At 53.3% G+C, this 12,830-nt stretch overlaps 4 protein-coding genes across 7 annotated transcripts; 2 read left to right on the top strand and 2 right to left on the bottom strand.

The window, feature by feature from the left end:
* The first annotated feature begins 638 nt into the window (after nt 1–638).
* On the top strand, nt 639–6,638 carry cog8 (component of oligomeric golgi complex 8). Of its 2 annotated transcripts, XR_013629697.1 has the most exons (6): nt 639–1,136; nt 1,461–1,668; nt 1,743–2,564; nt 2,643–2,811; nt 2,957–3,291; nt 6,607–6,638. XR_013629697.1 is itself a non-coding variant. In XM_058088404.2 (5 exons), the coding sequence occupies exons 1-5, from the start codon at nt 808–810 to the stop codon at nt 3,223–3,225; spliced, it is 1,797 nt and encodes a 598-aa protein (XP_057944387.2). In that variant the 5' UTR covers nt 639–807; the 3' UTR covers nt 3,226–3,397. The 2 variants fall into 2 exon arrangements, 1 of the variants encoding a protein (XP_057944387.2); XM_058088404.2 differs by lacking the exon at nt 6,607–6,638 and having other exon boundaries at nt 2,957–3,397.
* Nucleotides 3,534–6,911, bottom strand: nob1 (NIN1 (RPN12) binding protein 1 homolog). Of its 2 annotated transcripts, none has more exons than XM_058088406.2 (10): nt 6,519–6,911; nt 5,912–6,044; nt 5,717–5,844; nt 5,581–5,652; nt 5,349–5,504; nt 5,123–5,272; nt 4,838–5,059; nt 4,669–4,766; nt 4,271–4,415; nt 3,534–4,196 (listed from the first exon to the last, which is right to left on the bottom strand). In XM_058088406.2, exons 1-10 carry the CDS (start codon nt 6,585–6,587, stop codon nt 3,930–3,932), a joined length of 1,440 nt encoding a protein of 479 aa, XP_057944389.2. In that variant the 5' UTR covers nt 6,588–6,911; the 3' UTR covers nt 3,534–3,929. The 2 variants fall into 2 exon arrangements, with proteins under 2 accessions (XP_057944389.2, XP_057944388.2); XM_058088405.2 differs by having other exon boundaries at nt 5,717–5,850; nt 6,519–6,901.
* wdr59 (WD repeat domain 59) lies at nt 6,747–12,731 on the top strand. Of its 2 annotated transcripts, XM_058088387.2 has the most exons (25): nt 6,750–6,887; nt 7,325–7,374; nt 7,440–7,575; nt 7,649–7,737; nt 7,803–7,883; nt 7,948–7,985; nt 8,183–8,271; nt 8,348–8,464; nt 8,542–8,619; nt 8,729–8,885; nt 8,967–9,046; nt 9,111–9,240; nt 9,311–9,432; nt 9,511–9,675; nt 9,752–9,847; nt 9,910–10,014; nt 10,114–10,235; nt 10,313–10,466; nt 10,562–10,695; nt 10,770–10,851; nt 10,917–11,029; nt 11,138–11,270; nt 11,354–11,496; nt 11,565–11,707; nt 11,783–12,730. In XM_058088387.2, exons 1-25 carry the CDS (start codon nt 6,834–6,836, stop codon nt 12,016–12,018), a joined length of 2,847 nt encoding a protein of 948 aa, XP_057944370.2. In that variant the 5' UTR covers nt 6,750–6,833; the 3' UTR covers nt 12,019–12,730. The 2 variants fall into 2 exon arrangements, with proteins under 2 accessions (XP_078651962.1, XP_057944370.2); XM_078795836.1 differs by having other exon boundaries at nt 6,747–6,887; nt 7,440–7,737; nt 11,783–12,731.
* LOC144901638 (uncharacterized) lies at nt 7,057–12,830 on the bottom strand. The gene is made up of 7 exons (XM_078795837.1): nt 12,677–12,830; nt 12,503–12,597; nt 12,285–12,433; nt 11,856–12,194; nt 9,278–9,405; nt 7,787–7,979; nt 7,057–7,711 (listed from the first exon to the last, which is right to left on the bottom strand). The coding sequence occupies exons 1-4, from the start codon at nt 12,735–12,737 to the stop codon at nt 12,155–12,157; spliced, it is 345 nt and encodes a 114-aa protein (XP_078651963.1). The 5' UTR covers nt 12,738–12,830; the 3' UTR covers nt 7,057–7,711; nt 7,787–7,979; nt 9,278–9,405; nt 11,856–12,154.

Here is a 12,830-nt window from a genome sequence, read left to right as displayed (position 1 = left end):
GACTCAACTGTTTATTTTTTAATTTATTTTTATTTTTTAAATATTTTATTACAAACTTCAATTGTACAAAACAGTGAAAGCAGAATTAGACTCGACTGTTTTTCGAGCGCACCGCACACACTTCCTGACACTCTTGTTCTACCTCTATTTGGTCCCAAAAGCCTGCTCCAAACCGCAAGCCGAACCAGGCTGCCCCCAGCGTCCATGCACGAAACAGCAGCCCGGGATGCAACACACACACACACACACACAACGCTGCAATATTATATGAAACACTGAAGCTGATAATCAAAAACAGAAAAGCAGTGAAAACCTGTCATACGTTGGAGAACGTTCTAAAAACAACTCAGTGACATGTTTTCTATTGTTTTTGTTTTTTTATTTTCAAGCAATATCCCTCGCACATTCCTTTCTTTGTTATTTACTTTCTTATTTATGTTGATATTGTTCTGTAGAATTGCACTTTTATGTTCCTGTAATTCTGCTTATACTGTTTAGTACAATTGAAGTTTGTAATAAAATATATATTAACAAAAAAAGTAGGTAAATAGAAACGCTTGTTGTTGTTGGTGTTGTTCCTGTACTAGCCACTAAGCGGCGATAAAGACTACTTCTTAGAGCTGGTCGGCGTCAAGTGAGCGAAGAAGAAGAAGAAGCGGAAGAAGAGGCGGAAAAAGATGACGACGACGAAAAGAGTTGGCGTTCTAACGACATTTGTGCCAGTTTAGTTTTTTTTTTATATTTATTTCTCCCTGGTTGTCTCCCCGACCGTTCACAAACGGGGCCTGTGGAGAAATCCCGTCCAGGATGACGACCGTCGACGTGGAAGACGAGAGCATTTTAGCGTCCATCTTCCAGGATTCCTTCCCGGACAGCTGGAGGGACAAGCCGGACTTGGCGGCCTACCTGTCAGAGCTCAGCTCCTTCGGCGTGGACAAGCTGAGCCGAGAAGAGGAGCGGCTGGCCGAGGAGCGAGCTCACATCCTGCAGCAGACGCGGGAATTGGCTTTCTCCAACTACCAGACCTTCATCAGGACCGCCGACTGCACGGAGCACATCTACCGAGACTTCGGCCGCGTCGAGGCCAGCGTGTCCCGCCTGCTGGACAAGCTGCCCGGCTTGGGGCAGAGATGCAGGTGCCCCCTGTCGCCTTCTTCCTTCTTCCTTCTCGCTCTCGTCGCCTTCTCGCTCTCGTCGCCTTCTCGCTCTCGTCGCCTTCTCGCTCTCGTCGCCTTCTCGCTCTCGTCGCCTTCTCGCTCTCGTCGCCTTCTCGCTCTCGTCGCCTTCTCGCTCTCGTCGCCTTCTCGCTCTCGTCGCCTTCTCGCTCTCGTCGCCTTCTCGCTCTCGTCGCCTTGACATATGTGGCTCAGGAACCGGTGGATGAGTGCTGGTCGGCCATGTTTGTAGTTTCCATCCTGCTCCCCGGGTGTGAAAGTGACGTCACAATGATGTGTCTGCAGGGTGTTCGTGAAGGAGGCCGAGCAGATGGCAGCCAGTCGCCGCATGAACAGCCTGACGTTGAACCGACACACGGAGATCTTGGAGATCCTTGAGATCCCGCAGCTCATGGACACGTGTGTTCGGAACGCTTACTACGAGGAGGCTCTGGAGCTGGCCGCCTACGTCAAGAGGCTGGAGAAGAAGCACTCGGACCTGCCCGTCATCCAGGTGACGTTGTCCTCGTTCCCACCTTGATCTCATGACAATTCCATGCTGAAACATTCCGTGGTGTGTGGCTGCAGGGAATCGTGCGGGAAGTGCGGCAGTCAGCCCAGCTGATGCTGCTGGGGCTGCTGCAGCAGCTGCGGAGCAACGCGCAGCTTCCCACGTGCCTCCGAGTGGTGGGCTACCTGCGGCGCATGGACGTATTCACGGAGGCGGAGCTTCGCGTCAAGTTCCTGCAGGCTCGCGACGCCTGGCTGCGCTCGGTGCTGGACGCCATCCCCGAAGATGATCCCTACACGCATGCAAGCAAGAACGTGGAGGCGTGCAGGGTGCACCTCTTCGATATCGTCACGCAGTACCGCGCCATATTCTCCGACGACGACGATGACGACGCTCCCCCGGGCCGGGCGGCCGTCAACGAGGCGGCCATCTTCCACGGCTGGGTGCTCCAGAAGGTGTCCGACTTCTTAGAGACTCTGGAGCGGGACCTGCAGCGCGGAGTCGGGGGGCGCCTCGACTCCCTCCTGGGACAGTGCATGTATTTCGGCCTGTCCTTTAGCCGGGTGGGGGCGGACTTCCGGGGGCAGCTGGCGGCCATGTTCCAGAAGGTGGCAGCCGCGGCGTTCCAGAAAGCAACGTGGGAAGCGGTGGAGGAGTTCCGGGAGGACATGAACGCTTACACTCTGGTGGCACTGCCGTCTGTGCTGGGCGGGATGGCCCCCCCTGTCGGCTCCGGGGCCCAGCCCGAAACCCTGCAGCCCCCCATGAGCCTCCTGGACTTCCACCCTCTGGCCCACTTCCTGAACAACGTCCTGACTTCCTTCAACGAGCTCCGCCTCTGCTGTCCTCTAGGCCTCGCCCGTCATGTCTCCGCCCACCTGCAGGACGCCCTTCACACGGTAGACTGGCAGCGAGGGGGTGGGGGAGGGGGTGGGGGTGTGGGCCACAAGAAGTAACCACATCTCTCCCTCTGTCAGGTGACGCAGCAGCTGGTGGCGTTCCATCGTGCCGAGGAGTCGGCCTTCAGCGAACGCGAACGGGAGCTCTTCGTGCACATGTGCCACGTGTACGCCCTTGACCTTTTACCGTTCCTCAACCGCTGCCTGCAGACGCTCTTTCCGCCCCAGCAGATGGCGCTCGTCCTCGGTTAGCATGCACACAACACACCATGCTAGCCGACTACTGCTAACGGAGCAGAAATATGTGAAGATGTTGGACGGCATGAAGCTGGAGAGTCTTCCAGAAGCATGTTCTCTACCTCGTTGGTCAGCGTGTGTTTTTTTGCGTCCAGGCGTTCCGGCCTCCCAGCTGCACGCGTTGGAGCGCTTGGGCCGAGTGGACGTGAAGGAGCTGGTGGAGCCGCTGGGATTCGTGTTGCCGAAGGAAGACTCGGCCACGGAGCCGAGCGGCGTCACGTCGGACTCTCTGCCGCCAGAACCGGCAAGCGACCCAGATCCCGTGGCTGGAGAGACGGAGCCGGAGACGAGCACTGAAGTGACCGAGCAGACGTCAGAGGAAGGCTCGAAGGAAGGAGAGGATGCGTTGTCATGGAAACCGTAAATGTGAGCGTTGAAGGAGCCGGAAGGACTCATCGCTGCCACCGAGTGGTCATTGCTATTGCTAACTGTGGCAGTTGTGTGGATATTCATAAATACAGTACAGGTTTGCAGATTCACGGCTTTTCAAAAATATGAATAAAACATGCTTTCATTATGAAATACAGTCTGTTATATATTTTGTGTGTACTTTGCATAAATGTAGCATTTTCATGCATACAAATGGCTAAATCTACAATGTAGATGTCTGCTGCTAATACGTAGCATTCTACACTGGTCATTATGAATTATTAATGTTGGGAAAGACCCAAGCACCGAAACAACAGGCATTTATTGCAGGTTTGAATTCTCTCACAATAATTCCAACGTGCTACTATTGTCGCCGTGACCTACAACAAAGTAAAAGTCAACTCGCTGAACTCCAGACATCACTTCCTGTCCAACAGCGGAACATATTTATAGCAATACAGGTATAAAGGTGATTATAGGGGTGTTATGTGTAGAGGGCTCTAAGAATGTTAGATTTAGAAGGTATATTTAATAGGTTTCAATGCTCCAAATATATCATATACTTAATTCACTTATCATGGTCGGGTGTGGAACCAATTAACTGCGATAAAGGAGGGATGACAGTCAAGTCTTCAATAAATCACAAATGACTTCTTTATTCCTCCTCCATAGTTATGACTTTTTTGGGGGGGGGGCTAGTTACTTCTTGACAAACTTCCTGCGGGCACAGTTGGGGTTGACACGGCGTCGGCCTCCCCCGCACTGAGCGTCTCGAATGTGCAGGTTGGCGGCTCGACTGTAGACGTCGTTGACGGAAAAGGGCGAGGATCCGGCGCCGTAGTCCTCGTCAAACACGTTGGTCTTCTGGCGCGCCTTCCTCGACAAACGCTGCTGAGGGAAGCGCTGGTCCTCCGTCAGCCGGGGATTGTTGCTGTGCTTGCCCCCCTGGGGCAACGGCAACGAGTGCTGCCACCACAAAGTGCTGTTAGCATGCTAGCTTAGGGGTGTGTGTGTGTGTGTGTGTGCATGCGTGCACTCACCCTGAGGCCGCGGGGGTTGAGCACTTTAGGGTTTTTGGAGAAGTGCATGTGCAGGCTGCCGTCCTCGCTGACCGTCACAGCGATCTTCTTCAGCGTTTTGTTTCCGCACTTGGGACAAAACTCTTTGCTCATATTGCTGGTGGTCCTGACGTGTGCACAAAGGCAATTACGACATTAACCACTAAATCATACAACAAAGACGTGTGTTCAAGTCTCACATAAGGATTGTGGATGATGGGATAAATAAATATATATATATATATATATATATATATATATATACACACATTTCACAGAAAAACTCCCACGTGCCTCCAATTCAAACTAAAGTAACCCCACAGCGCCTCTAGTGGCCACCAGGTGTAGAGCACAAAGCTTGGTCACACTCGGGTACTCACTGGAAGCAGGCGTGACATCGCAGGATGTAATTCCTGGTCTGCCTGATCAACATTCCGTTGACGGACACAACATGAAGGCCCATCTGGATGAGAACGTTCTACAAAGACAAGCCCAGCAGTCAAACGGGACCTTGTTCCTGCCTTCGCTCGCCGCAGTCCCGCCACTCACCTGCACGGCAAAGTCCGTGGTCAGGCATCCCACTTTGACCTCGGTGGCTGTCGTCCAATCGGAGGAGTCCATCTTCACCTGGCGGATGTTGCTGGGTGTGATCCAACCCCCTCCGTCGTCATCGTCGTCATCCTCATCCTCCTCTGCGGGCTCGTTTTCTTTGTCTTCCTCCGATTGGTCCTCCTCTGAACTTGCGTCAGCTTCCTGGACGCCATCTTCCTTCTATGACATCACAACATGTCGTTCGTTTCATCCCGGAGACCCAACGAGCTGGTGTCCACCCACCAGTAAATCCAGGAGGTCGTCAACAGGGGGCAGCGTTTCCCTCCAGAAGAGGAAGCTGTTGAAGTTGTCATCCTGCTGGCAGGTGGACACGCACCATGGCGTGTTTGGGACTTCCTGTTTGTCGTCTGCTTCCGCGAGCTGCGGTGGGCTCTGAGTGAGGATGCAGCGTGAGACGCTTCCTGTTCCTAATAAAGAGACACCACAGCCATTTGTGTAAAAATCTCACCAGTAAAGCCAGCAGGTCGGCCTCGACGTTTGGGAGAGGTTCTCTCCAGAACTGGAAGGTGTTAAACTCCTCTGAGGGAGCCTGCGAGTCACATGACGCGTCCTTGGACGAGTCACATGGCGTGTCAGCGTCTCTGGAAGACGCGTGTTTGGACTTCTGCAGATCCCACAGAAAAGACCACGTTTGTGTGGGAGAAAGCAAGAAGAGATGCCCTCAGGAGATGACCTCTGACCTTGGAGGGGAAGTGGAATCCTGCCACGTTGACCGGTGTCTCCGGGTGGCGTTGCGTGCTGCTGACACGGACCTGATTGGAGAAGAAGGTTGGCTTGGGAGTGCATGGGGTTGGTGCAGGGGGGCGGCGCACAGACCTGGACTTGTGGTTCGGTTCTGAGGTTCTGCGTTCCAACGTGTTCCTGTTCCAGCTGCCAGGTCAGAGCCAGCACTTTGATGTCCGTGGACGACAGGCTGGGATAGTCTCCCGTCTTCTTGGAAAACTCTGTGACTAAGAAACAACAATGTCAAAGTCGAGCACGGAGCCCCGCCCCCTCCTCACGTGACCTCACCCAGTCTGACCACTTCCGGACGCGGCTCTCGGAATGTGAGCTGGTAGGGAAGGAAGGCCAAACTTCTCCTGGTGGCTTTGTCTCGGATCTCGTCCACTACGGCTTTCAGGGTGTAGATGTTCTTCCCGATGTCCTGTCATCATCATCATCATCATCATCATCACCAGATACTCGTAGATACTCGTAGATACTCGTAGATACTCGTAGATACTCGTAGATACTCGTAGATACTCGTAGATACTAGTAGATACTCGTAGATACTAGTAGATACTCGTAGATACTAGTAGATACTAGTAGATATAAATATGCACGCAGACAATCATTAATCCAGCGCTCCCTTTAAAAGAGAGTAAAAGCCTAATTGTGAAGACGAGTTTCATTTTGAAAGTGCAGTAAAAAGCGTTTGATTCCCATCTAACTAACCTACTGTAGCAAACATAACTCATGAATTCAAGTTATTGTTGTGTGGAAACAAGAGCAGCTCGACGTGTAGGCCGTCGTCACAAACAATGTCACATCCGGCTCTCAGTGCTTCGTAAACAGCCAACACCTGATCGGGTGTCTTTATAATGAGTATTTTCGCAGTGAAACAAAATGGAAATGTCACCTGGAGAGGTGCTTTCTTCAAAAAAGCTCCTGCGTCTGCCACAACATGTTCCACCAGGGGTTGCGCCATCTTGGATTTATGACGCACTCATCACCGACCAATCAGAGAAGACCTTATTGCCACGTGTTACCCTCATTTACAATTGAAATATATCACACATCGGTAACTACTAAATATAGCGCACGCGGTAAAAGAAAAGTATCGATAGCAAAGCATAACAGTCAATGTAGAAAGTTAGTAATTGGGGGTGCGGTGACGTCATTGGCTGGCATGTGTCATGTGATTCTTTGTTGACGTCCAGGCAGCAGAAACAAGATGGCGGCGCGCTGGAGCAGCGAGAATGTGGTGTTGGAGTTTCGCGACGCGCAGGTGTGTCGTTTGTAAATATTCTTCTTTTGTTATAAAACCCCCATCTCGCTTGGGGGGGGGGCAGCTGATGGCCGCACAAGTCAACTTTAAATACTTTTTCCGATTCTTTGGTCCCGGGGCGCATCAAGAAGGAAATGTGAGGCTTAGGAACGTAGTAGTAAACAACAAAGAATGAGTAATCACTTTTGTACGGTGGCCGACAGGGGCGCTTCAATGTATCAATGTCCAAACGCATAAATGAGCAAAATATAGTAATAACGGCTAGCCTGCGAGTTTAAAAAAGGGTGTAACTTGTTTCAATGTCTTTCTCCCTTGACAAGAGGGTCACGTGACAGGAACAAATGTCATTTGGACACACACCATGACAATGATTCTTGCGTTACCGTGGTTACTGACCACAAGGATGTGGCTGCTGAGCATATTGTTTGTGTTGCCAGGCGACCACCATGTCCGTGGACTGTCTGGGCTCCCACGCCGTGCTGTCTGGGTAAGCGTTGACAGGCCGCTCTGAGTTCAAAGGTTACATCCAGTCCTCCCTCACCTCCCCATCAGGCGGCGTTTCCTGTACATGGTCAACTTGGAGGCGCCGTGCGAGCTGGCGAGGAAGATGGCTCGCCACAGTAAGTGGGACGTGGGCACGGTTCAGTGGAACCCTCACAAGTCCCACTCACACATCTTCGCCGCCTCGGTCAGTTTTGCACCGCACACCCTCAAGTGGGCTTACTTCCTGTCTGACTGTTCTCACTGGGTGTGATGTCCAGAGCAACCAGCGCGTGGACTTGTACTCATGGAAGGATGGCGGGGCCGGCGATGTCCACACGTCCCTGCAGGGACACACGAGAGTCATCAGGTAATGATGTCATCAAGATGTCCGCCAGTCGGCGTCCACGTGGACTCACTGTGTGTGTGTCGCAGCGATCTGGACTGGTCGTGCTTTGAAGCGGAGTTCCTGGTCACCAGTTCCGTGGACACATACATGTACATCTGGGACACCAGGTAGGTGAGAAGGACACGCTGAGGTCTGGAGAGCTTCTGACATGGATGATGTTCTTCTCCACAGAGATACTCGGAAGCCCGCTGTGGCTCTGTCTGCTGTTGGTGAGAACATACGACAACACGACCACTCAACTATTTAGTAGATTTGCATGGACGGACTTCATTTGGTAGAACGTCTGGCAACCCAATCAAGAAACTGGACTTCCATGAGATCATCACCAAAATGATGACTTGACGTTGACTGGCGTGTGTTGACATCGTGTGTAAAGCGGACGATGTTCTTGTGTGTCATGTTTCAGCGGGTGCATCTCAGGTGAAATGGAACCGCAGGAACCAGAACCTGCTGGCGTCCAGTCACGATGGAGATGTTCGGATCTGGGATAGAAGGGTGAGAAACGCAGTGGAGCATGTTCACTCATACGTGATCTTGTGTGCGGTCACGGTGTGTGGTTGTCTCCGAGCAGAAACCCAACACGGCCGCAGAGTACGTGGCGGCCCACTTGTCCAAGATCCACGGTCTGGACTGGCACCCGGACAACGAGTTCATCCTGGCCACAAGCAGCCAAGACAACTCAGTGAGGGTGAGAGCCGTGGCATGAACTGAAGCCACCACATTCCCAGCATTCCTGGTCATCACGTGGAAGGTGTGTGTGTGTAGTTTTGGGATTACAGGCAGCCCAGGAAGTACCTGAACATCCTTTCGTGTCAGGTGCCAGTCTGGAAGGCTCGCTATACGGTGAGAACTTCGCTGCCAATCAACAACTACCAACAAGCTGAGATTTACTGTGTGTGTGTGTCTGTGTGTGTGTCTGTGTCTGTGTGTGTGTCTGTGTGTGCGTGCGCAGCCCTTCTCCAATGGCCTGGTCACGGTGATGGTCCCTCAGCTGAGGCGTGAGAACAGTCTTCTTCTGTGGTCCACGCTAGACCTCAACAGTCCAGTCCATGCCTTTGTGGGACACGACGACGTGGTTCTTGAGTTCCAATGGAGGCCGCAGAAGGAAGGTCAGTGCACGCTAACGTGGAGGTTCCACCTCTTCTTGCGACTGGGTCAGTGCCCTTCATGGTCCGTGTCCCGTGTCTCAGGTACCAAAGACTACCAGCTGGTCACATGGTCCAGAGATCAGACTCTGAGGATCTGGCGGGTGGACCCTCAGCTACAGAAGGTGACCTCTGGAGATACTGGTCACGCGTGTGACACGCATCTTGTGACTTCTCCTTGTCATGCAGCTATGTGTCAGCGACTTGGCGGATGACTTGATGGAGGGAATGTCTCTCAACACGGACACGGACAAGTCGCTGACGTCCAATGACCCCGACGGACAACACGCCAGAATTCCCGCTGGACATCACCTGCATGGTGACACGCATGTCTGTGCACCCGTGTCCAACTCTACCTCTGTATCTCACTGTCCCTGCTCCGAATGCAGACCAAGATGGCGGGGTGGGCTCAGGCGCTCGCCAGGACTCGGCTGCGTCCTCAAGTCTCCCTCAGACGCTACAGCAGGAATTCTCTCTGGTCAACCTGCAGATCAGGAACGTCAATGTGGAGGTGAGCCGTGGACAGACAATGAGATGAGATGAAACAATGTGAAGTACCAATGTTATATTTTTTTGGGGGGGGGGGCAGATGGACGCAATGAACTGCAGCTGTGTCGTCTCGGCTCATTTTGGGAGTCATCAGGTTCGACTGCTGATGAAATTCCCAGGACAATATCCCAACAACTGCGCCCCTACCTTCCAGTTTGTCTCCCCAACGACCATCTCCACCGCCATGAAGAGCAAGATCCACAAAGTACGACACAAGCAGATGCCCCTGAATGCACCGAGTCGTCATTGGGACACATCTCACGTATCTCCTTGCCTCTCAGATCCTCACAGACGTGTCCCTGCAGAAGGTCAAAAGGAATCAGAACTGTCTGGAACCTTGCGTCCGACAGCTCGTGTCCTGCCTTGAGTCAGACATGGTGAGAATGTCCCCGTCGGTGCGTCTTCAGTCACTGAAAGATACCTTGATGTCCTTCCTCAGACGCAGGACGACAGTCCGTCCTCAGGCCCCTTCATCCTGTCCAATCCTGTCGCTCCGGCGCTGCAGCCGTTTCCTCGAGTCACCAACACTTACGGATCCTACCAAGTACGTGAATCAAAGCGCTTCCTCTCGGTACCAGAACTGTTGATACCGCTGGAAATGCTCTTGCTGCCACTGACACACACACACACACACGTTTTGCAGGACGCCAACATTCCCTTCCCCCGCACGTCAGGGGCTCGGTTTTGTGGCACCGGTTGTCTGGTTTACTTCACACGACCAATCACCATGCACCGCTCAGCCCCCGCCACCGAGCCCACCCCGAGGTAACCGTCACCGATCCTTGTCCTGGTTGCAGTTGTTGTGCTAAGCCAACACAGGTGTGTGTTTGTGTGTGCGTCAGGTCCCTGTCAGCGTTGTCGGCCTATCACAGCGGCGTGTTGACCCCCATGAAGATCCGCTCAGAGTCTCAGGGCGCTCTGCGTCTATACAGCAGCAGTCCAACTCGCTCGGACAAAGACACCGTGTCCATCTCGTCCTTCTACTACAAAGAGAGGGTGATGCACGCACGCACGCACACACACACGCACACCCACACACACACCGTTGCATGAACCAAGTTAGCATAACCAAGTTATGCCGTGTCCTCTAGAAATCTCGCCGTTTTAAGACCAAGAGGGACGGGGCAGACTACAGCAGTCGCTCCATCAAGTTGGCAGGAAAGGTGATCATCCAGGAAATCTCCTGCCTGCTTCCTGTCCACAAAGTCCTGGGAGAGAATTATATGTCAGTGAACGCCTCATTCCATTCTGCTCCCTTCCGCCTGGTCTGACGCCACGTCTGTCTCATCCTCGTCGTAGTCTGAACATGCGGGACATCCAGGACACGTGTCAGAAGAACGGAGCAGCCGCGTTGGCAGCCGGGCGTCGAGATGTAGCCAAGGTAGGCTGTCACCATGGCAACTGATGGATGAAGGTGAATGAATGTCAACATGTGTGCATGCACAGGTGTGGGCTTTGGCATCGGCAGCAACAAGTGTTGACCTGAGTCCCGACTCGGACCCGGACACGGACGCTCCTTGGGCAAGCCATCCGTTTGGTCGCCACCTGCTGGACACCCTGTGAGTTGTTCTCAAGGCTCCATGTTAGTAAGAATGTGTGACGCTGAGCGAGATATGGCAGCAACTACGGCATGGAGGTTTAACGTGGTGTGGTGGCTTTCACCTCAGCGTGGACCACTACAGTCACATGAGTGACGTTCAGACACTCGCCATGCTGTGCAGCGTCTTCACGGACTGTCACTCGCCACACGGTCCACCGCAGTCTCGCTCCCCCGCGTTCCCGCCCCCTCACTCACGCTACGTAAGTAGTGACGCGCCCTAAGCACTACCCTGGCTAGCGAGACAATCTTGTACAGGAAGTGATGTCATGTGACTTTTGCTCAGCCCAGCTTCGCGTCTGAGCCGATGTTCCCGTCGGAGCACGCCAACTCCTGGAGCGAGTCGTCCCCCGAAGACGGGCGCTCTAGCAACCAGGGTTACGCTGACCCACGCGATCGAGAGAGCGAGCAGCACGACATGAACAAGAGGTGACCGCCCCGCTTCCACATGTGATGTGTCAAGACGGCAGCGTGATGTCACTTCCTGTCACCCGCAGACTTCTGGATCCCACCAACACGCTGCAGTTCGACGACTTCAAGAAGTGTTACGGTGAAATCTTGTACCGCTGGGGCCTCCGAGACAAACGAGCTGATGTTCTCAAGTTTGCTTCCTGTCCGCCGGAACCCCACCAAGGAGTCGGTACGTCGCCGGCCCTGCCTGGTTGTCCCATCTACTTCCTGTCCCAACTCGTGTGTCTCCCCTTCACGCCGGCAGAGTTCGGCGTGTTCTGCTGCCACTGCCGCAGTCAGGCGAGGGGGACGCAGTGCGCCGTGTGCAAGCGGCTCACCTTCCAGTGCGCCGTGTGCCACGTGGCCGTGCGGGGCTCCTCCCACTTCTGTCTCAGCTGCGGTCACGGCGGGCACACGGGTCACATGATGGACTGGTTTCGCCGCCAGGACGAGTGCCCGGCGGGCTGCGGATGCCGCTGCCTGCAGCAGAGCGTCTTCTGACGAGCCGTGCGTGGTTGATGACCATCTCTGTGAATGCTGTTGTTTATTTGCTGCTGTCAAACCAGAAAAAATACATTTTCTTCAAATGACATCAGTTCAGTTTTTCCCGAGGATACGTGAAAACGTGAAGGTCAGGTCACATGGCTGCCAGTGATGATGATGTGGCGCTCTTCAGCCTGCAGGTATAATGAGGAAGATAAGAAGGCGTGGCTTACTGTCAGGGTCCTTGAAATCAATGAAAAATCTTAAGAGCCGCGACCTCTGACCTTTTCAGGAGCTCCTCTGTGGACACCATGTCGCCGTCATCATCATCACCATCACTTTGCTCTGAGCTGCTGGAGGACGTCTCCTCTTTCTTCTTCTTCTTCTTCTTCTCCTGTTGCTTCACTTTGTGTTTGTGCTTCTTGGCTTTCTTCTTCTGGGGACCAAGGTCATGTCAGTGGTCCCATTGTCTGTCCCACAAGAGCAAACCTTTCAGTTGTACCTTCTTGTCTTTCTTGTGCTTGTGTTGCTTCTTGTTCTTATGTCTCCTGTCTTTGCTCTTCTCACACTCACGGGGCGGGGTGACGCGTCCTGTGGCTGCGTGGGGGGAAAAGAAGGCCATCAATCAGCCAATGAGATGAAACCCGTGGAAGGGGGCGGGGCCCGTGGGACTCACCAGGACCAAACCATGGGGGCGGTAGCTTGGGACCAAACTCCAGTGCTTCTTCTGATGGCATGTGAGAAGAAACTGCCACTAAAAATATTTCCAATGTCAAACATGTGATGAGTGACGGGCGGTGGATGTTTTCCTGCTCACACCAATAGGAAGT

The sequence above is a fragment of the Doryrhamphus excisus genome, linkage group LG13 (genome assembly GCF_037039965.1).
Source record: "Doryrhamphus excisus strain RoL-2023G ecotype Guam linkage group LG13, RoL_Dexc_Guam_v1.1, whole genome shotgun sequence".
Classification (NCBI taxonomy): domain Eukaryota; kingdom Metazoa; phylum Chordata; class Actinopteri; order Syngnathiformes; family Syngnathidae; genus Doryrhamphus; species Doryrhamphus excisus.
The sequence above is the reverse complement of the archived record's forward strand: the minus strand, read 5'-3'. Positions and strand labels throughout refer to the sequence as shown.